The sequence below is a fragment of the Thermothielavioides terrestris genome, chromosome 1 (genome assembly GCF_000226115.1).
Source record: "Thermothielavioides terrestris NRRL 8126 chromosome 1, complete sequence".
In the NCBI taxonomy this organism is placed as follows: Eukaryota; Fungi; Ascomycota; class Sordariomycetes; order Sordariales; family Chaetomiaceae; genus Thermothielavioides; species Thermothielavioides terrestris.
The window spans coordinates 5030053-5052233 of NC_016457.1; the positions used below are offsets into that span (position 1 = coordinate 5030053).

The 22181-nt window shown below is 57.6% G+C and overlaps 4 protein-coding genes across 4 annotated transcripts; 2 read left to right on the forward strand and 2 right to left on the reverse strand.

The window, feature by feature from the left end:
• Nucleotides 1-9329: 9329 nt before the first annotated feature.
• On the forward strand, nt 9330-12258 carry THITE_2108737 (uncharacterized protein). The gene is made up of 4 exons (XM_003649741.1): nt 9330-9775; nt 9859-10159; nt 10227-11110; nt 11176-12258. Exons 2-4 carry the CDS (start codon nt 9907-9909, stop codon nt 12043-12045), a joined length of 2007 nt encoding a protein of 668 aa, XP_003649789.1. The 5' UTR covers nt 9330-9775; nt 9859-9906; the 3' UTR covers nt 12046-12258.
• A 1449-nt stretch (nt 12259-13707) lies between these two features.
• THITE_2169464 (uncharacterized protein) lies at nt 13708-16248 on the reverse strand. Its single transcript, XM_003649742.1, has 2 exons — nt 15632-16248; nt 13708-15571 (listed from the first exon to the last, which is right to left on the reverse strand). Exon 2 carries the CDS (start codon nt 15306-15308, stop codon nt 13908-13910), a length of 1401 nt encoding a protein of 466 aa, XP_003649790.1. The 5' UTR covers nt 15309-15571; nt 15632-16248; the 3' UTR covers nt 13708-13907.
• A 679-nt stretch (nt 16249-16927) lies between these two features.
• Nucleotides 16928-18063, forward strand: THITE_2149109 (uncharacterized protein; the record flags this gene model as incomplete). Its single annotated transcript, XM_003649743.1, has 2 exons — nt 16928-17854; nt 18004-18063. Exons 1-2 carry the CDS (start codon nt 16940-16942, stop codon nt 18061-18063), a joined length of 975 nt encoding a protein of 324 aa, XP_003649791.1. The 5' UTR covers nt 16928-16939.
• Nucleotides 18064-20374, reverse strand: THITE_2108747 (uncharacterized protein). Its single transcript, XM_003649744.1, has 5 exons — nt 20071-20374; nt 19572-19607; nt 19165-19457; nt 18862-19102; nt 18064-18514 (listed from the first exon to the last, which is right to left on the reverse strand). Exons 1-5 carry the CDS (start codon nt 20099-20101, stop codon nt 18237-18239), a joined length of 879 nt encoding a protein of 292 aa, XP_003649792.1. The 5' UTR covers nt 20102-20374; the 3' UTR covers nt 18064-18236.
• Between the last annotated feature and the right edge of the window lie 1807 nt (nt 20375-22181).

Below are 22181 nucleotides of genomic sequence, written 5' to 3' on the forward strand. Positions count from 1 at the left end.
CACCTTCCGCTCTCAAAGTGAACAATACGCTGCGGCGGGGTTCGTGCTGCTATTGTTGTCAGCTTGGTGTGGCTCAACCCTCCCGCCGTTTTCGTTGCTGGACATCCTCCGGTTCGATGAGTAGTTATCCGTTCTTTTTTCACTGTCTCTCGTTCCCATCAGTGCGATTCGCCCCCGTGGCGCCCGTGTCCTTCCACTTCCTGGAGTGAACTGCCCGACCGACCACCGCGGTTTCGAGCTCCAAGTCACGAAACTTGTTTCAAGGCTTCCCTGGAATCGGGACTCTGGTCTGAGTTGGCCCCTCAGCGCCGGGTCACGGCGGTCGATAGGGCTGGTGGTCTCCAGAGACGGGCCCTGGCTTGAACCCATCTGAAACATGCTCCGCGAGTGCGGAGTGGTGGCGTTTGGTGCCCATCCAGGCCATGCTCCTGGCATCGCGATTCAGAAAAAGCGGAGGAGCGGCGAGGGAGGCTGATGTTCCGTGTCTGGCTCCGAAACATTCACCATGCAGCTTTTGGAGCGGAGCAAGCAGCCAGAGATTCGTCGTCGACCAGCGGGACACCTCCGGGCAACATCACTGTGCCAAGATGCGCCCGAGAGGCCCAGCACGGGGCCGGCACTCCAAGCCGAGTCGGACTTTGGGCCGTCAGCTCGGAGCGTTTATCGCGGTCTCTTACCTTTTTGTTTGCCAATGCGCAGTCTTCTTCATTGGCCGAGTGCTCGGATGGTTGGTGGGAGAGTTACACAATACAGGCTCTTTCACACACAGCACACACCTATCCTTGCGGCTTGAAGCTTCTCGGACTGACTCGGCATGAGGCTCTCTCCTTCGCTCACTTTCGGGTGCTTAGCGGTAAGGGGGCGGGTCAGTTTGTCGTGACGACAAGCGTTGTGCAACCTGCCGTCAAGGAAACCTCGAAACTGCAATATGATGAAGTCTCGTCCGGGGGGCGGCGAACCCGAAACCCCTTGGTCACTCGGGCGGACACTGCCTGGTGTCTGCGGCATACGTACGCCCCCTTTCGACCTTTGGGCAGCTAACGTCGACAGGGAAGGGTGGAGCGTTGCGTGCTAGGCTTTGGCAAGAACCAATTCCCCCGCGGCAAGCGAGAGTTCAACACCCGCATCCGCGTTGTTTCGCTCGGATTCTCAATGGGCAGTCACGCATGAGTCTTCCTACATTGGGGATGGTTCGCACTGCCTCGTGTCTATCTTTCCGCTTTCGTCCCTCCCACGGACGTCTCCTGAACGTCTGCGACCGGCCCGCTGCAGCCTGTCCATACCAGACGCACCTCCTAAGCCAGCGCCCGCGCAATGCCCAGCGCATTGAGCAGACACTCCATGGGAAATTGGTCCAGGAGGCAGATCGGAGAGCCTACCAGATGAGGTTGAGGGGGAACTAGGGCCCATAGCACTTTCATTACGGAGTTGCGCTTTGATGCTATAAGTACATCCGAATACTACGCAATCACGAGCTCACTTGGCTAAGGATTGTTAGGCGGTCGGTCCCAAAACCATGGGGCGACAGAGCGCCGCAATAACATTGATCACCAGAACCCCGCTCTACGTAGGGCAATTGCATGAACCGGACTCCCAGGGTCACGGGCCATTACGACTTCGCAGTTCTATGCCTGCCGCAGTATGATAAGATCTTCCCGCGGGACAATATCCCGCGCACGCTGCATATGAAACATCCAACGTCGTCGAAACATGAAGGACCGCTATACTGCAGTAGGTAGTCATATTACAGTCAGACTGATGGAGCATCTTCTCACGGCACACAGGTCCTTTGCGATATCAGTTAGCACTCAGCTAACACCAGTGATCATTCCTGGCTCCCCGAACCCTACACTACACAGCTTGCTCCTGAGGCGCGGAGCCGTCCCGTGCTGCCCGGCAGGGACTCGGAGCGGCCAAGGACGGCGCCGTCTCACCTTACCGGTCGAAGCCAAGCACAGCCGCTTCTGTTCTCGGACTTTCAGTTGCTAGTTACATCGAGACAATGCTCCCTCAGTAGGAGGTCTCGCGTTGGGAAATACCTCCGATCCCTTGGAAGCTGGGCTGATGTAACAACTTTTGCCCTAACGTATGCACCCTACTATCATTACCATGTCCCCGGCCCCAAGACGAGGAGCATCACGTCCATATCGTTGTCCAAGCAAGGAGCTGGGGTCTCCAAGCTTCGCTCGGCGGTTCCCGCCAGCGAACGGGTGTCTCAGGAACCATGCACGTTTGCAGTCTCGCGCATCGAAGCGACGTCGGCCCTGCAGGGTGTGCGGCGCAGGCCATGGGGTTGGGCCTGTGCCCATGCACTGAGGAAGTGGGAAGCACGGCCAAGAACGGCCGGTGGCTTGCCTCCCAGGCCCAAATTTACACTAAATGTTGCTTGGTTTTACGGAGCACATTCGTGCGGTTACGCCGGCGAACGACTGCTCAGACATCGGCATGGGATCTATTTCTGTCGCGATGGGTAACGGACCAGCTAACGGCTTGTTAGTGCGTGCAGACAGTGCTACAGCGTGATCTCTTCACTCGTAGCCCGAACCGCCCGTCGCTGCGCGTTCGGACGGTGAACGGACGGACTCGGGAAGACAATGTGGTCCCCTAGCTGCCATCGGTGTCTGTGCGGTGCCTGTTGGGGGCAAGATCGCTTAAGTCCTCTCCAGAACGCTAACTAATGTCCAACAGGACGAACACGAACTGGTTGGTTTGGCTTCGTGGATGGACACATCGCTCCTGCTGACTGTCTCGATCGGACACTTTTTGGCTCGTTTCTGTCCGAACGCCACACTGGGAGGGATCTGAGACAGAGTTCCAAGTCAAGCCTTTTCGGGTGTAGCGTCATTGGCCTGGCTGCCGCTTTCAGCAAGGACCGCGCGAACCTGGTCCTGGGGTGGACGTTAAAGAGGTCCCGCCAAGACTAATTTCGGCCAATTGTCGGCAATGTTTTTACAACGTTTTTACGTAGCCACGATCGCCAAGGCGTTTGCACTATCGCCAAGCGGTTAGTTCGCCGGGGGTGTGGGGGACGGCGCCAGCCCCCCGTAGTTAGGATTTAGGTTATAGATAGGATACGGGTTATAGTTAGGGTGCAGGTTATCTTCGTTTTCTTTTTTTTCGATTTGGTTGAGGTATTGTAAAGTTGTTGTTGTTGCGAGTCTTTGCGATTTTGCATTGTTGATGTTCGAAGTCGTGGCGGCCCCGCTCACCCTTGGCGATTTGTAATTACTTGTATACGGCAGTCTCCGAAATTAGGCTTGGCGGGACCTCTTTAACGACGACCGGTCCTGGCTCGCTTCCCCTCCTTCGGTGGGATGTCCCTGAACATGTGCTGTTAGGGATGGCCCCTGCTGGCCAATGACGGCTGGCCGCTTCCGCGACGCCGCCAGGGGTCGTGTTTCCCCAGCTTGTGGGGTTTGCTGACACAGCAGAGCGGAAAACTGGCCGTTTCTTCGAACAGGTCTGGCCGCTTCGCGGATTGAGGTTGTTCCCACCCGGGCGGCTTGACTGCCGGCCATGGAATCCTGTGCAACACACAGTGACGTTCTGGAAGCCCCGACCTGGTGGACTGAAGCAGGTCTCAGGCGGGTTCCTCTGACAGAGTGCGAGACATGGCACCCCGCGCCGGATGCTGCGCCGCCTGGCCGGCCCGTTGCGTGGAAGTCTTCCCCGGTGATGACACGACCACCACTCAGTTTCCCCGAGACGGTGGGAAAAGGGTGAGGAGGATTCGGCTAGCAGCCACCTTCCTTCTGCGCGGAAGCGGGATGCATACCCGTTGGCTAGTATACGCCTAGGTATGCCCTGGGCTCATCGCTTGTCATTTCTGTCAAAACTGAGAGGCAGATCCTGCAGGCTGGCAGTTCCCGTCACTATCACTTTCGCTCCGGCTGTGATCCGAACAAGAGCTTTGTTACACAGCACCCGACGCACTCGTAGCAGACCAGCCACCCCCACGCCCTGTTTGCCGGTCCAGGAAGTTAACTACCGCCACAGTGGTGAAACGGTGAGACGGCGAGGCCTCCACGACAGAGAGTTTACCTACCCCAGGTTCCGAGTATTCCTTAAAGACGACAGCAATTGACATGTTAAGCAAAAGGAATGACGCAGGGGATGCTTTGAAATTACTCTTCACCTGCCTCCCCACAGCAGCAGCCTGTTTGCACTCTGCATAGCTAGTGTATTATACCTACCTAGGTAGTGTATATCAGACTCTCTTATAGCATAGCACACGCAGAAAGAAGCAAGCAAGATCTTGGCCCCTTCATCTTGCAGCGCCCAGCTCCCAGCAACAAAAATGCTCAAGCGATCTGCTCCTCCCCCCACCGTCGCTACTGTGCACAAATGAAAGCTTGATGGCAAAATCGTACGATGCCCAACGCTCGGTAGGAGATTAAGCTCTCGCCGAGCGGCCGGGGAAGCAGGATGGTGTGCCACCACCTCGGACTCCCCAAGTCGGGTTTTTTTCGTCCAATCTTTTTTGATGTTATACACTACTAGTTCCCGCGCGGCACACATACAGAGGACGGAGTACAGAATGTGCTTTTTCCAGCCAACGGGGTCAACAAGACCCCGCCATTCGCACGGACGTGTGTTTGCTCAAAGGCAGGCGGGGGACGGCACGGAGCCGTCACGCCGCCGCCGTGAAGTGCTTGCATTATCTTTTTCCACGATCCCGTGGTGGGCCGCTGCCAAGTGCGCGTGAGTACGTTATGGTTACTGTCTAAGGCATACAGGTGTCCGGGAAAGAATAAAACCTGCAGGACGGGAGCGGGGGACGGCAGAGAATGGGTTGAACAGCACCTCTGTACTCCGCAGAACACTCAGAGAGCGGACGAGAGGTCCAAGCACGACATACTGCGGAGTTGTGTTTACCACTCACTGTATTGTAGAGTTTGTAGGTGAGGTAAATGACCTACACTACCTAATCTAAGGTAGCGGCAAACATACTTGACTTACACAGTACAGAAGACGTGACCTGAGATGCTCGGATTGGTGCTGGCTCGTTGTTGTGCGCCTATAACGTTTCGGCGCTGTTACGTAACGTACCGTGTACTGCGTATCAGAATGAGAGAGCGAGGATTCTGGAACAGATCGTGACGGGTTTCGGAGAGAATTGTCGAATCAGCGGGCGCGCCTGCCGGTGTGAAACGAAACGGTTCTGCACGTGGGGCAGGACAGGCTTGCGTCCCCCCTCCACAGGCGACTGCGGCTGGGTGCGGGAAGTGCAAGAAACGTGTTGCTCTCAAAGGCTGGAACAACCGTTTCGTTTCGAGGCGGAACTCCGGCCGTGTTTCTGGTTTTTCTGGAAGGTGTTTCGTATGTCTCTCTGTCCTCTGTTCTGTTTCTTTTCCTCTCGACACCCGGCGGATAGTGAGAGTTGTACTGTACTGATACTGTGTCCTCTCGGTGTCGGGGGCGAGGAAAGCGTCCTCCATGATGCGTAACTAGGTACTCAATGTCCATAATCTCTCGAGGATTATAGCCTGGCAAGTGTCGGTCCGAATTTCTGCTGCGGCGATCGTGCATTGCTGTGTACAGATCACATACACTCGACGGCGCTTTCACGATTCTGTCCATCCATCACTTAAGCGAAGCTTGTGCGGTGGTTGGGGCCCTAGGGTCCATGGGCAAGAATGGTTAGCCTCGAGACCGGGTGACACACCGAGCACACTGGTCCCTGCCCTATAGCGCGCAATCTAAGGTTAAAAGCACCCCTGCAAGATCGCGGCTTCCAGGGCGATCCACAACCAATGTTTGAGCGGGGCCAAGGAAGGTATACCCCAGAGCTGGGCAGTCCTTCAGTTAACCGAGAGTTGTGTGACAGAACTTGGGAAGCTCCAATGGCAGGGGTCGTTCAGGGGTCCAACCAGGCTTTCCCGCACCCGCGTCGTGATAACGTGAATGGGGATCTAAGGGCATCAAACAAGACCATTGTACGGCTTGCTGCGACCTTGGTTACAAGGGAAAACGTGCAACTAAGTCATCTGAGCCGAGTGTTTGCTGCCAGAAATGGCTGGGTGCCTTGCATGACTCGGGGCATCGGGTGCGACATTGTCTACTGTGATACTTTTGTGCAGCAAATCGGGACTGACCTAGCGGAGACCGGGATAGCCTCTCTGGTTTGCCGTTGGTATTCGAGTTTATACCTTGAATAAAATAGTATAAATCGCTCCAAAGAGCAGTCTCAACATCAATTGGTGGAGCAGTGGGTTTCAGGGTGCCGTTCCCGAACCAGAAAATAAAAAAGGAAGGGGAAAAAAAAAGCCATCATCGCATAACTAACTGGATAGTTCCGGACCAGGTTTTGTTGCTGCCCGGCCGTGCCAAGTTGATTGCATCAAAGCAACCACGATTCCTTTTTGCGGGTCGGCCGTGATTCCGGCGGCATGCTCATGGGATTGAAAGGCAGGGCGGCCTGTTCTCTCGGCTCCCACCACGAGTGATCGCGAACCTGGGAGAGGGCTATTCTGGCCCGGATGTTCACCGCCAGAAGCAACTACCACAGGAAGTAGTGTAGCGGCAGGAAGTCCTACCGTTGTAGGAAGACATGTCGATTGCAGCCGAAACGGTGTTGAATGCAACCCTAGGATGCCGCAGAGGCCCCGAAATAGATTGCGAAAACCGGGTGAAGAGCGTTGATCATCCTGCAGGGCATCACGACCTTCAAGTGCCGATGCCTAGCATTGGGCTTGTTCCAGCGGTGCGGGGCCCTCTGTATCCCCGAGCTTAAAACATCAGACGAAATGCGAAGACACTGGGGAGGCCTCGCGCATTATGCAAGTAACCTGGGACAACCTTCAATCCGCTGCAGCGTCTCAGTAGCGCTCCTCATCGGTAATATCGTGACGTGACGAGGGTGTAGTGTACAAACCCAGGTGACGAGAAGGACTGCACTTGGAAACGCTCCCTGTCCAGCAGAGCCTACCTTTTCCACCGAAACAAGGCACTGAGTCGATGACATCCTGCTTCATATACTCATAGTATAATAAGCCTGCGTCGCGTTCACAGTGGCGGTCGCACTAACCGTCGGCAGACTGCCTTTCTCAGAAGCTTGTGTGTGAGAACGAGGCCGTTTTGAGAAAGAAGGCCGATGAGATCTGACTTCCTTGCTCTTCCGGTCGGTTTGGCCGATCCACAACCGTTTGGCGTCAAGACTGACCGGGAGGTTGGTGGGGTCTCGGCCATGGCCGACTTATTCGTGTTCTATATACTGTATATGTGCACTTACGCAGTAAACACTGCGGAGTGTAGTCCGTACATGGAGTAAAAAGCCTTCTCTTGTGTAGTGTACGGAGCTATGAAGTGGGTTTTCTCACAGGAGCCAGCTGCCCTACCTTATTTGAGTGCGTTGTCTCGGATCCTAATTCGTGGTGGTTCTCCGGTCAGGACTTTTCTGGTTTTCAACATGAAGCGGCGACTATCGAGTATTGTGCACGCCGTTCCTCAGGTACCGAACTTTGAGGGAACTTATCCCTGAAAGGCTGCAGGTGCTGGTCGTGCCTTCGTCTTCAGGCAAACAGGCGCGGCGGGCAAAGTCAGAAATGGCCTAACGCCGACCTCGCTCAGGGCTGATCCTTCTCTGGAAAGGATGGAAAGGAGAGGCTAAGAGGTGCGCGAGTAAGGCGATCACTTCCTGTTCGCCACCATCAGGCGTCGCCTCGCCCTGAACACACCGTTTGCTAACAGCGTGGATCCCCGATTGATGCATATCATGCATATTCACTGGGAGTCGCGGCCGGCGACCAGCAGCTTTCATCGAGCTTACCTGAGTTTTAGCTTATCCAGGACGAATGAGGGGTAGCGCCCGATGAAGGCCCAGATCCATCTGGTAATATTGCAGCACATGGCTGGCGAAGGTCGAATACACCAACACAAAGTCCAGAGCTCGGACTCTTCAAAGCCTGTCCCCGCTCATCTGGCCAAGAAGTGCCTCCATTCTAGCCGTCTCTTGAGCCCGCCAATGGGCCCGCTTCGAAGCGACATCGCGAAGTCGAAACGTCCGTGCGAACCGTCTGCGGCCGGCCCCGCCAATGGAATCCCAAGCATCAACAGAACGGGACGGCGGGGTCAGGAATGATGTCGCTTCCCCGGACCGGTGAGATGAAATGCTTCACCCGGCTGCGATATAGATACGCAGTTGTCAATACCCATGATGCCGATTTCATCAGAACTGCAACTGAACTGATCTACGCTATTGTGTATCAGTGGCGGTTGGGGTTCGTTGCCGTGGGATTTCCGCTCCATTAGGTACTCCACCGTCGCACTGGCTCTCGAGCCTCCGGTGGATGTGGGGTTGGGGAAGGGGAGATGCAGCGCTTCCATTGCATCTCCCAACCGCAGGCGGGATTCTCACCCCTCCCGCGAGGAGCAATCCACGGCCTCTTGGACCTCTGACCTACTCAGTACGGCAGAGTCCAGCCCGTCGACACCAGTGGTCTTTGGGACGTTGTCTACATACGCTGACGATCGCCGGCCGTGGCTCCCAGGTCGTTCTGAAGACGTGATCTGCAGATTGTGGCGAGCATCGAAACGTGCGTCTTCTTCATTCACATGGCTCGGCCACCTCCAGCTTGGAGTCTTGGCCTGAGCTTGCTCGTGCTGCTGCCCCTTCCCGTCCTGCGCTTTGGATCGCGTCAAAGCCAGCACAGTTCCTGGCCGCGTGCAGCACACTGGCGCACTGGTGCCTCGTTGATTTTAGCCCGGCGACACCCATTGGCCTGCCAGTGGGGGTCGGTTAACTGTGGTTCACGGCGAGGACCCGATAGGGACAAGCCTGGATGCGGCGGAAGCCCCTGCCGTGTCGTGCGACCGGGGGAGCAACGGACCCCGGCCGCCCTGGATTGTTCCATTGGTTGTGTTCTGGATGTAGGTACGTACCGACTCGACAGGGATGCCGAACAAGGCCCGGACTTCGCTCAAAGGGGTCTTAGCGGTTTCATTGCGTCTCCTTCGTGCAGCTGCTTCTCACCTTTCCCAGGACTGTCACAGCATGTCCGGTTTGCTCTCCTGTGCCCCGAGCACTCCACAAAGGCACAAGGGAGTCCCAAACACGGGCTGCGCCTCTGCGACGAGGCCGGATACACAGTACGGATCCGTACAGATCCATGTACGGAGTACGAAGGTACTTCCCGGCCGCTGAGACCGGGATCGCAGCGCAGCACAACAGAGGCCTTGTCTCAGACCCCTTCTTCTGTCACCCTCGCGTCGAACACACGAGGACCTCTGGGGGGTTAGCCCTCACCCAGCAATGTCCAGACCAGGGGCAGTGCCCACCGTACAGAGGTACATCGCACACCTGGCTCGACAGTGCTATGTACCTTATGTAGGTATGCACATACAGGAGTGGAGAGGACACTGCTGCATGGGCACATGGCTTGCCAGGACCCCTCGCTCTGTGCCTTCCATGTCACAGGGTCTTCGCTCTCGCCCCTGGTGCACAGGGCATGAGGGCAATCCACTCTGCCCGACTTGCATGTACTGGATAACGGCCCTCCAAAGCTTGAAAGATACATATATCCTCACTTCCTCCTCCGACCTATCAGCCGGCCTGGCCATGCAGAAACTTTAAAGCGTCTCCTGGCTCTTAACCGCACCGCTGCTCCCCTCCCCGGGGCCAGTCTGACCCATATACCTCATACGCGGGCCCGGCCCTGCGTCCACCCCAATGGCTCACATCGCCGATTGCTTGCTGGACGCGGACCTGGACGATCTCCCACTCAGCCTTAATAACTATATAGCAAAGGCCGTCTCCCCACAGAATTCCAATGAGTCGGTATGCAACCACTTTAACCACCCCAGCTGGCGTTCCCGTCTTTTGCCGTTGGCCAAAGCTCACCCGCCTTACCTTACTTGCAGCTAGGTAGAGCTTCCCCCCTGGGAGACAACAAGCCTTTTGCTTGGAGGATGCAACACCCCGAAAGGAAGTATCAGCTGTTCCCAAAGGATAAGCCAGCGGCAGCCGCCCCGGGCAAGTCACTGGATCCCGAGCAGGCTTTCGCCCTGGCTATGGCTCAGAACGGCGACAAGGGCGAGAAGGGAGCTGCTGGGGCGGGCTTGAGGATCCGGATCAAGGAGCACAATCTCATCCGCAGGCGGAAGATCAGCGTACCAGAGCTCGGTCCCATGACGACAGTCCAGGAGGCTGCCATGGACTCCCGTAAGTTGGGAAATGCTCTCTGCGCCTGTATTTGGCCCCTTGTCCGTGACTGACAGCAAGCTGCCAGCTACAATTCCGGGACGACCACCCATTCATGAAAGGTCCATCAGCGCGCCAGGAAACTGGTCGAAGCCATATCATGTTGCGGACAACACGGGTCTGGCCAAGACCCAGCTGGCAGAGGAGAGGCCTGAGTCCAGATCAGCTTGCAGGAGTCACGAAGAGCTACAACGACCTCGGAACGAGACTCGGCAGCCAATGTCCCCGAAGAACCTGGCGCCACTGGTCATACCCACGTCCAGCGCAGCCGCCCCGCACTTGATGCGACAGCCATCCCTCAACCGCCTCCGCTCCGGTAGCACACCCGCCGACGTTCCGTCGCGCGCAGCCAGGGTTGAGGACTCCCCGCGCGTCAAGACGCCATTCACCCCGATGTCTGCCTCCTTGACAACGCCGAGATCCGCCGCGACGACAGTCATGACAGCCTCGACCTTGCCAACGCCCCTATCAGCACCGCCCCTATCAGCACCGGTCGAACACCGAGCATCTCCGAGACCGTGGGAGAAGCCCCCCAGCTCGACTGCTGCCCCCACGCCCGAGGGGACCACACCAGAACCCGCCGTCACGCCAGCGGCGGAACCAAGCGACCAAGTACATAGCATCACATCCGGCCATAGGAGGCACCAGTCGGAATCCGGGAGCATCATGGAGCGAGGGCGGCCGCGCAAGCGGTCGGAGACCGGTGCCGCTTCAACACTAAAGAGGACGGGCTCAAAGAGGAGCAAGAGCTCGGAGAGGCGGGCGTTCGAGCAACTGCCCAAGGGATGGAAAGCGAGCGACGCGGTGAATATGCTCAGCCCGCCAGAAGTGGCGGCACTACAGAAGCAGGCCCTCCAGCAAGCGTCTCGGTTCGAGGTCCTCCGAAAAGAAGACGTGGAGAGCCTTTCTCGGGTGCGTACCACCCCGCCCCTGTCACCAGCTCGCTCACCCGCACTACTTGCTAACTTGGTGTTTAGGAGCTCCGTCAGCTCGACGAGCGTACCGAGTATCTACGCCGCACCTACACGTCGCTCCGAGCTGGGAGACGGAACCTCCACACTCGCATATGCCAGTACCTCCGGTCTCCGCGCACGGCCAAGTTTAGCCACGAATCGATGCTCAAGCAGGAGGAAGCTCTTGCGGAGCTCGATAGCTCGATCGACGAGTGGGTCAGCAAGCTCGAAAAGGCCGAGAACCGCCGTACCCGGGTCCGCCAAAAGCTCCTCGAGCATGTCGCCGCTGCCGTCACCTTGGCCGTCCCCAACGGAGGCGTCGTTGGGGTCAGCGAGAGCCTGCAGCTCGCTCTCGGCGTTCGTCCTCCACTCAACGCGACCAACCTTTCAACACCACCCCGGAGCCCGACCAAGTCATCCTTCACCTCGACGACGCCGTCTTCCTCCCCTTCCCCGCACCGGGTGGGTGCCCATGTGCCTTCCACGATCCTCGAGCAGCCCCAGTCCGAGGAGGCCGCCGCCCTCGAGGCCAAGGAAGGGGAAAACGGGCCGTCCCTGCGCCGGGCGGAGACCATTCGCGTGTACGCCGATAACGACGTGTATGCCCTGCTGGCTGACGTTGAAAACACGATCACCAACATGGGCACTGGCGATGTCCCATCCACGTCCAAGGATGCTGCCGAGTCGCTGACGGACGCGGAGCGGCGAAAGCTGTGCCGCGCCCACAGCCACGAAGTCCTGAGCGGCTCTCCCGCGAGGAAGCCACTGCCCATCTCCAAGCTGGAGGCGAAGCCGTCCTCGTCGTCGCTGTCTTCCGCCACGACTCCGCCGGCGGCTGAGCCTGCGGCGGAAGAGCTCTACCTGACCAGTGCTGTGTTCAAGCCGGAACGTTGAAACGGCTCATTCAATCACGAGATATCCCGTTGTATTATTTCACGGCCGTCTCTCCAAGAAGAGGCTTCTGCCACCTTCATTTCATCACGTCATCACGAGGCGACGCTCACTCCGGTATCTTCATGATGCTACGGCCGACCGCATACTATCATTTCAATTATCATTTTGACCTTGACCTTCATTCGAATACTTATATTTCCTTCATGATACCCTTCTCGTCGTTCTTTCTCAATACTTTTAGAACCGTTTTTCGTTTACATCACTTTTCCCTTTACCGCTACCAATAAATCATTATCATCCTATTTTACTCATGTACCACCTCCATCATCAGCATTCGACTCTTCGCTGTCACTCTTCCCATTTTCTTGCCTTATATCCAGCATTCATGCATTATCCCCCACCCTCACGCAAGTTCAAGCCTGGCACATGAGGTGGGCTTTCTATGTTTATTTTTTTTTCTTCAATTCCCGGTTCCAAAAGTTTCTGCTCATGTCGTCACGGCCGGCTCAACCATACCAACTACCATTGATATCCCAGTGCGCACGCGGACGGTGGACGATGGGGACGGCGGCAAATTACCAATCCATGATACCAACGGCCGGATAACTTGGCATCTTTTCACTTCATTCACATTTCTTTCGTGGCGTGGAAATCGCTGGCCAAGCGGAAGAAGGGAAAGGCGGAAGTTTTGCCCAACGATGCAGATAAACCATGGTGACCAACTTTACCTTCGTGGTCGGTAGTGCGAAGGCAAGGAAGAGGGTTGTTTCAGAAAACGGGAGAGTATGAGTGAGGTTCTGTACGTTAGGTACTTTACACTCTTGGTAGGGTATGGTGTATGGCAGGGTATCCATGGTATGGGCATTGGGAATTGAATTCAACTTCGAAACACACCTTACTGTGTAGCCCCGCGTGTTCCCTCCGCTTGCAATACCCGGGCACCCCGAACCCACTCCACCCCATCCAAGAAGAACCGCCTCATCTGCCTTTGGTCTCGAGTCAGGTCCGTTCCGAGTCATTCTCGCCGAGAAGCAGAAAAAGGGCAAGAAACAAAAATGAGTACCACAATCCCCGCTCGCATCCGGCACTTTGCAACTTGGCTTCGCTCGCGACGGCGAGCTAGTGCCGAAGACCGAGGGTACAGACACCACACCACACCACACCACACCACACAGTAAGAAGAAAGCTTGAGAAACTCTGTACTATCCCGGGCGCCAGCGTCCAGCCTCCTTCGCAGATCGATAGATAAATCTCCTCGCTGCTCCGCTCAGCCATCGCAGCGGCGGCATCGGATCGGCCACTTGGATATCGGATATCTATTAACTACCAAGCAAACACGGTCCCTGAAGCGTCCACATGTTTGCGAGGGCTGGACAGTTTGCGGGGGCTGTACACAAGGAACGAACAGCCGGGATGGATGTTCGGAGGTGGTATTCTCTGCTGTTTTGGAACAGGGAAAAGCAAACACCCGTGACACAAGTCAGGCCATGGGGTGGTACGTACGTTCTTTGACTCGCGGGTGACTGATCGAAACAATCGAAACACCGTCAAAGCTGGTCATAGAGTCGATCATGTGTGGGCTAGCCAAGTCGGTCCAGACGGCAGTTAAGGTGTGGAGGAGGGCAGGCTCCTGGAGTCACGCTACTGTGGCGAGTTGCATGTCTAAGTCGAGGCCGAGTTGGCCAGACGTGCTCGGCATTTGAGAAGAGATCGCCCAGAGCTTCTGCTTGGAGCAAAGTTGGGAGACGAAAGCTACAGTGAAGCTAGCTGGGGGCATCTGGCATCCCCACCCCCGGTTTCAGACAGGGACTATTCATGAGCACCCATCCAGATGCGGCAGATTCGGCTTCCCCCTTCAGCCACTAAGACAGCTCGAGTGCAGGGAAGAGAGACTTGGCTGCCCGTGGCTGCTCCTCTTCGAAATCCTCGATTGGATCACTGCTGTAGTTGGGCAGGGCCCGTATATCAGCCCGGCCGTCGTTGGCCCGCTTCTTCGGCCGGCCCCTCCGCCTCTTTGTGAGGCTGATCCCGACACCCGGCTCTGGGGCCGGTCTGAACTGTGACACGCTCGAGCGTTTGCCGACAAAGAGCTTGGGTTGGACAAACCGGAACTGATCCCCCGGTGGCCCTGCTTCACTCGGCGCAACATGGGACAGGGCGGGCGCAACCGCGAGGGAGGTGGTCATCGAAGGCGCGCCAGCGTGTGACTCTGATGCGGTGCTTCCGGGGTCCGGCGCCAATATCGGTGTGTTGGCAGTGGAATCTTCGGCGGGGCTTTCACAACTCGATGCACTGCCGATGCTGACGTTAACCTCGATGCTTGGAGCCTCGGCAGACTCATCCAAGACGCCGGTCACCAACTCCGATTCGGTCCCAGTCAAGGAGAGACCGTGCTCGGCTCCAGAGCTGGCAGACGCTTCACAGTTGGCTTTGATGGATTCGGAAGTCTCATCTTCATGGGTTGCGTAGAACGTGCCGACAGTTGCGACGTTGCTGTTTCCATCAGACTCGGGTCGTTCGTCGGGTGAGGCTGATGGCAGGATGTCTCTAATTGCGTCATGTTTGGCTTGCTCAAATGCTGCTTTGCTGACATCTTCACTATCCACGTCGCCGAAGACGAATGTCTTCCAAGCCTGGTCTGGATCGGTTCCGTCCGACGGCACATGACTTTCTTGGATAGCCACTGGCGGCTGCGGAGATGAGCTGACGGCTGGTATGGAAGGAATTGCTTCGATGTTGCTGGCAGCAACACCTTCCCGTCCCTGACTGTGGGCTTCGAGTGAAACACCAGCTATCCGCTGGGCGTGGTCACTTCCGGGAGATTCTGTTTCTGCTCCATGGGCCTCAATACCCCCACTGGGTACATCGAGCTCTGCACTGCTCCTCAGAACTGATTCATTTTGCCCATCGCGAGACGTAGGCGTGTCGAATTGTTCAAGCCGCCGAAGCCTGGCAACGAGGTCTTCATACCGACTCAGGATCGCCGAAGAGTCGCTGGAGCTAGGCGGCTTGTCGAAATCCCGAGATTCACCATAGTGATACCGCTGTGGCGGCCCGACGGTGAAGCCAGGAATCGGGTGCGAGGATTGTCCGGGCACTTGCCCCGGTCGACAGATATCACTGACCCCGGGGCTGACTCGGTGCTCGAACGACAATCGGCTCCCCTTGACGGCAACATCGCTGCTTACGGGGCTGCTGGGTTGCACCAGCCAGTTTCGCCAAGTGCTGTTCTCCGTCTTCTGCGACGGGGGCACGGGAAACATATCCCGTCCAACCTGTGCAACGGCTGTGCCAGTATCTTCGGAGTCGAATCGGTCGCGACAGTAGAAAGACTCGGGTACTGGTCGAACTGAGAGTGGATTTGCGAACGAGGGAAACGATGTTGCCAAAACCCGGCCCTCAGCATCACTCGAGACGCAACAACGCCCATCCCTCTCACTTTGGGAGCTTGGGGTGCCGTCCGCGGGTGCCGAGGGCGGTGACGGACGTTTCTTTCCGTGCTGCGACTGGCGGAGAGTCACGTCACCTGCTATGATGTCAGCGTAAGACGGAAGCCGGCGAGGCATGAGGCTTTGGCAAGACGCACCATCTATGCGTTGCGAGACTATCGGTCGAGCGTGCCGGTCGGCCTCAACCTGTACATGGCGGGTTGAATGGGCCGCTTTCAGCCTGGAAATACTGGAGCTGTCCCCAGGATGCCTCTCCTGGCTTCCAATCCGGATCCTCACATCATCGCGGCGAAGCGGATACAGATGAAGTTTTCGACGTTTGAGAGCCTGGTGCCCGTCACCAAGAATGTGGGATTGTCTCTTCCTGGCGCTTTGCGAACCTTCAGCCGGGCTCCCGCTCCCGCTCCGTGATCTGGCAGCTTGGGGTCCCGTTGGTGAAATCGGCAGAGGCTCTCGAATGGTCCCCTAGTCCTTCTTCGCGAGCAACTTCTGCCTCATTCGCTCCAGGGCTTCTTCGTCGTATTGGACGAGCGGCTGAGCGGTCTCTCCCCCGCCAGAACGTTCCTGGAAGAACCGGCTGATAGTCGGAAGAGGGGTGTCGTCGGTAGGGGCCGTGGCCCTGAGACGCTTCCTGTCCGCCTCGGTTCTCCGTCGGCTCGGCGTCTGCGAGCCATGGCGGCCAACAGTTGAGGCTGATCTGTTCGAGGCTTGGGAGCGCCAAGACAATGGAGAGCTATTTTGGAGGAACGAGATGGGAGGTGGGCCGTTCTCTCTTGCAGCTTTCTGCTCCGCGGCGCGGGCACGGGCGCGAGCGAAGTACTCCTTCTGGCGTTGACGGGCCGGGTTGGCCTTCCTCAGCCGGCCGCGATTGTGGCGGTAGAGGGTGCCCTCGGTCCAGTTCATGGCGAGTCTAGCTCAATCAGGAAGAGGAATGAATAGGCAGGTAATATTCCCTCGGCCCAAACAGGACGAAAAGTTGTCATTGGACCGGTCAGTCATCGGGTGATCTTCAACGAGGCAGTCCGGGACTCTGGACTCGGGCCGCCGCAGGAGCGACAAGCCAGAGAAGTTGCGTTCAGGGCAGACACGGATCAGAAAGAATGAATATTTGGAACAGAAAGAGCACTCCGAGTCGTCTGTTCCTGCCGGATCCAACGAGCCTTGAGGTCAGGTGAACCGGCTCGTTCCTTCCGCCGCTAGCCGCGTGCCGCGCCGGTCCCACTTATTCCGTGCACTCAACCCTGGAACCCCGCGCCGATAACCTCCGAGCAGTGCTAACCGACCCGGAGTATCCCTCCGTCCCACACCCGCCTGCTTCCGACATGCGAACGACAGCTTGGAGGACATTGCGCGTCCTCTCAAACTCTCTGATCCAGCAGCCGTCCTGCCGGGCGTCCCTGTCGCGACAACCCCTTCCACCTTCCACAGCCCAGCTCTTCCGCGCGATGGCGTCATCAACGACCCCCTCCCCGGTCCTCAAGCGGCCGGTCAAGATCGCGTGCGTGCAGCTCGCCACGGGGCCGGACAAGACGGCCAATCTGCGGCGCGCCGCCGACAAGGTGCGCGAGGCGGCCGCCACGGGCGCCAAGATCGTCGTGCTTCCGGAATGCTTCAACTCGCCCTACGGGTGCGACTACTTCCCGTCGTACGCCGAGACGCTGCTGCCCTCGCCGCCGACCCCCGCACAGAGCCCCTCCTTCCACGCGCTCTCCGCCATGGCGCGCGACAACGGCGTCTACCTCATCGGCGGCTCGATTCCCGAGGTGGCCACCACGACGACGACATCGCCCTCCACCGGCCAGGCCGAAACCAAGCAGACCTACTACAACACCTCGCTGACGTTCTCGCCGACGGGCGCGCTGCTGGCGACGCACCGCAAGGTGCACCTCTTCGACATCTCGATCCCGGGGCGGATCACGTTCCGCGAGTCGGACGTGCTGTCGCCGGGGAACAAGGTGACGCTGGTGGAGCTGCCCGAGTACGGGCTGGTGGGGGTGGCCATCTGCTACGACGTGCGGTTCCCCGAGCTGGCGACCATCGCGGCGCGCCGCGGCTGCTTCGCGCTCGTCTACCCGGGCGCCTTCAACCTGACGACCGGCCCGCTGCACTGGCGCCTGCTGGGCCGCGCCCGCGCCGTCGACAACCAGCTGTACGTCGCGCTGTGCAGCCCCGCGCGCGACCTGAGCGCGGGCTACCACGCGTGGGGCCACAGCCTGGTCGTGGACCCCATGGCGGAGGTGCTGGTCGAGGCCGGCGAGGAGGAGACCATCGTGGTGGCGGAGCTGGACGGGGAGAAGATTGAGGAGGCGAGGAAGGGGATTCCCTTGAGGAATCAGAGACGCTTTGATGTGTACCCGGATGTGAGTCAGGGGAAGGTGAATTTTGAGGAGCCATAGGCCGGCCGCGTTGGGTGGGTCGTAATGTCATCATGGGGCGGTCTGCTGCGTAGGCACTCTGCAGTTCAATTCGGAGGGAAAGCTGGTCTGTTCTCGGCTATGCCTTGTCTCAGATGCTCCCGCCGACCTCATGGCGCCTATGGCAGTCTACTTGCGGTCAAAAGACCGTCTGATGATCTATCCGCTTATATCCAGCAGCTACCCATGGCATCGTTCACCCCAACGATGCTCGCTGCACACCTTTTAAGCCTTTTGGGCTGCCCTCAAAACAAGCGAGACACCATCATCTCTCGGGGCGTCGTTACAAACCCTCTATCGCCCACCGCAAAACCGGCAATCCACTTCTTCATTGAAGGGCCTCCTGGGCAAAGGTCGGCAGGACGAAGCTGGCCTTGTGGATCTCCGAGTTGTAGTACCTGCACAGCTTGCGCTCCTCCTCCTTGGTCCACGAGCGGAGGGGCACCCGCACGTTGCGGTTGGGGTCCTTGCAGCAGACCATGAAGCCGATCTGGCCGGACGGGTAGGTCGGGATGGTCGTGTAGGCGTACTCGGCCACGGGGAAGATCTCGCTGCAGTCCTTCTTGAGCTTGCTGATCAGTGGCAGGTGGAGCCATTGGTTCTCGGCTGCCCGGTGCAAAAAATAAGAGTTAGTCGGTCTGCCTTTGTCTAGCCGCGGAGGTACTGAAGCAGGGAGCCTAGAATGAAAAAATAGCAAGGAAGAGAGGCAACGTTGAAAATGCGATAGGGGAGGAGGAAGACAGTCGGTTAAGTGGCTAGATAGGAGAGAGATGTAATAGTGAGGCGGGGAGGGAGGGAAACTCCATGAAAGTGTGAAAGCCGAGAACGCGAACTACCACTCGGTAGCCTCCTGAGAGATGACACAATGCTGGGCCAGGCACGTTGAGTGCCTGGTCCGGGATAATGGAGCATTCCTCCCAGGTTCTCGACTTTCGAGAGCAAATGAGACATACAACCTTGCGTGGTAATCACGCCACCATCGCGAAGGGCGTCGTGGAGCAGTTGGAAGTAGGGCTTTTGGAAGAGCGACTCGGCCGGGCCCTCGGGGTCGGACGAGTCCGTAATGATGACGTCAAACGTGTTCTTGTAGTCGTTGAGGAACTTGAAGCCGTCGCCGACGTGGACCTTCGCCTTGGGGTTGTTGAAGCCGACGGCCATGTGAGGAAGGAACTGCTTGGAGAGGCGGATGACGGCCTGAATGACGAGGTCAATCAACATGGCCGCATGAAGACTTGCACTCGGGAGCCCTTGCATACCTCATCGATGTCGCAGAGCACGGCCTCCTCGACGCACTCGTGCTTCAAAACCTCACGCAGAACACCACCGTCACCGCCGCCAATGACGAGCACCTTCTTGGGGTTGGGGTGCGAGTTCATGGCCAGGTGGGTGATCATCTCCTGGTACGAGAACTCGTCCCGCTCGGTGCACTGGATGACATTGTCCAGGACCAACACGTTGCCGTGATTGGTGGACTCGAAGATCAGGACGTCCTGGTACTTGCTCTTCTCATGGTGCAGGACCTTCTTGACCTGGAGGGTCATGGCCTGGCCTGTAAGGGTGAGAGGCATCAGTACCGGCACCTCTGTCAGCTGGCAAGGGGGAAGGGGGGGGGGGGGGGGGGGATGGGGGGAACGCGGGTTTCACAAGGATTACTACTACTCACCGGGCCACATGTCCGAAATCTCACGGAACCACCCATCTAGACAGCCGCCACGAGGCCTCGTCAGCACGAATCTTTCTTGTGATCAGAAGAGTGAGATGAGCCTGGAAACACGGGCGTGTTGACGCCGTGTGAACACCGCGAGTTGGATGTCCATGATTGGCTGGCAGCGCCAACCGTCACCCTCAGCGCCTGCCCGTGTGAGGCGCAACCAAGGCCGATGGCAAGCTTCATGCCGCGGGTGTGGTGGCACGGCGCCTCTCACTGAGTTCTCGTTCCGCTGCTGCTGCGCCATTGGGAGGGCGGCATTCGGCAGAATGGGGATTCGCAGTGTCTTAGCGGTCTGCCGGCAGTCCATGCTCTGAAGGGCGACGGCTGGAGTTCCGCGAAGGGCTGCTAGGGAGGGATGGCGGGGTAGATAGATATGCCTGCCTCTGAACCATGGCCTGCGGCCCGATGGAGAAAAAGACGCTGCGAGGCCGAAGAACAACCCTAAACATACCCTTGATGGTAGGGTGCGTGATGTCACCCATCTTTCTGATTTGTCTGGGACGCAGGTGTCTCGAGAGGAGGGAACCGGTGAACTGATGAAGCGGCTTGAGGAGGAGGAAACGTTGAGAGCGCAGCGTCGCCAATTTGGTTCGAGTTACCTAGTGAGGTCAGGGCGGGGTAACTAAAGTTTTGCTGCGTGGGTGTGTGTGGCAGTCGTTTTTATCGTGGGCCCTTGGCTGGATAGACAACAGCGCGGCTCTGAGATTACCTTGAACTCTTTCAGGGCAGAAAAATTTTCTGTCCTATCGACGGCCGAGCATTTTCAAGCCGACACACCATTCCAGGCTACCTGGTACTGTGTATGAGCGAATAAAAAGTGAGGAGGATACTCTACCAGGTACGGAATACTTATGTGCGATGCACCCCCATCAAATCTTGAGTACAGTTACTGGACATATCGGTACTTGAGCAGACTCTCCAATGTGAGGTTGCACCTCACGTACCTCCGCAGGTAATCAAAGTGTGCAGGTAATCAAAGTGTGTCCCAGCCGCCCGTTGGCGTAGCCCTGCAGTGGATCACAGCCGCCGATACTTCTACGCCGTGTCAAAGATGGGGGACCGGCGGTTTGATCGCACCACCTGTTAGGGCTTCAGTACGGAGTCGCATTCATGGCCGGTTGCACTTGTCTGGCCCGTTATATGAACACTGGTGAGTCTTTCTCGTTCCAACCAGACAATCGGTCCGTGGCAGGAGCCCGGATGCCCGTCAGCAACGCTTGACGACGAATGTGGGCTTCTCCGGAATATGCCGGCAATGGCCAAAGCGTCCACCTGACAGCCGGCGAGATCCCAGCGTCTCCGGACGGCTGGACTAACAGCACGGTTGACCAGGAGCCCATCCTCCGTTGTTTCGTAGTGTAGTTCGGTAATCCATACCTTACATACCGTGCTAACCAATACCTGGTAGCTACGCCGCATGCCGTGCAGTGCTTGTGCTGCCGGCCAAGGTTTGCGCATCCTCGTCAATGGGGACTGCGCATGATTGTGTTTTTGTTGGTTAATTGTCTCGAGTAAGTTTGTCTGCGCCGGCGAAACTACGTTGGACTCGGGGCCGAAGAGTTCTGGAAGCAAGCAGCCTCACCTTATGTACACGTTAGGTACCAACCTACCTCTTAGGAAGTCCTTACCCGAACAGCGGGCTGCCACTCTTCGCATTCTCCTCAGGAGCCATGTTTGCTGTCCAGTGCATCCGCTAGGCTGGCTCACTAACTCACATTAGCGATCTCTGTCTCTGCAAGGCGAGCTCACCCGCAACACACTATCAAATAACTAAGTGCCCGCCGCCCATGCTCACTCCCTGACCCAGAGCACGGACTCGGTGCCCGAGGGGGATGCATTGCGAGGCGTTGGCACATCGCGTTTTCACCGGGCAGCAGTAAACAATGCGTTTTTCTGGTGGCGAGAGACAGAAAAGAATCATCTAGTGTACCTATGTCAGAAGGAAATGACTCAGATGCACCAAAGCCGAGACCCAGTTAAACGTTTGCTGAGAGCCGCGTGGCTCGAAGCCACTCAGATGGCAATCAGCGGCATCAAATCGGTGGGAGCAGCGGCAGCTCGCGTGGCAGAAAAGTGGGGCGGGAAGCAAGACGCAAGAAAAAGAAATAGCTGGAGATCAGGTCCGTGTTTCACAAGCCACATCCGCAGGCCCTTTCAGGCAGGGGCCGCGATTGGCCAGGCGCCAGCCGGGAACATTCCGTCTTCCACTTCGTCAGTCGAAGGTTACGTTACTGAACTAAGCGACCAAACCCTGCATGGCCCAAGCCCGGCCGGGTGTTTTCTTGGTTGTTAGAAAAAATAGGGGACACACACATCGTTAACTAACGAGCGGACAGACTGGAGGCGGACACTGCGACATGAAATGCATCGAACACTGGCAGGACGGCTATTCGCGCACAGACTGCGGAAGCCTGGCAATCGAGGGCCGCCAAGGAGAGTGGTAACGAGGTTCTTTGTAGTGCAGTCGGCCTAGGCGTCCCGAATAAAACATGCGATTTAGCGTTATGTAACAAGCCCGGATCTCGAATCGTGGGACAGCGTGACTCGATCAGTCTTGTGCAC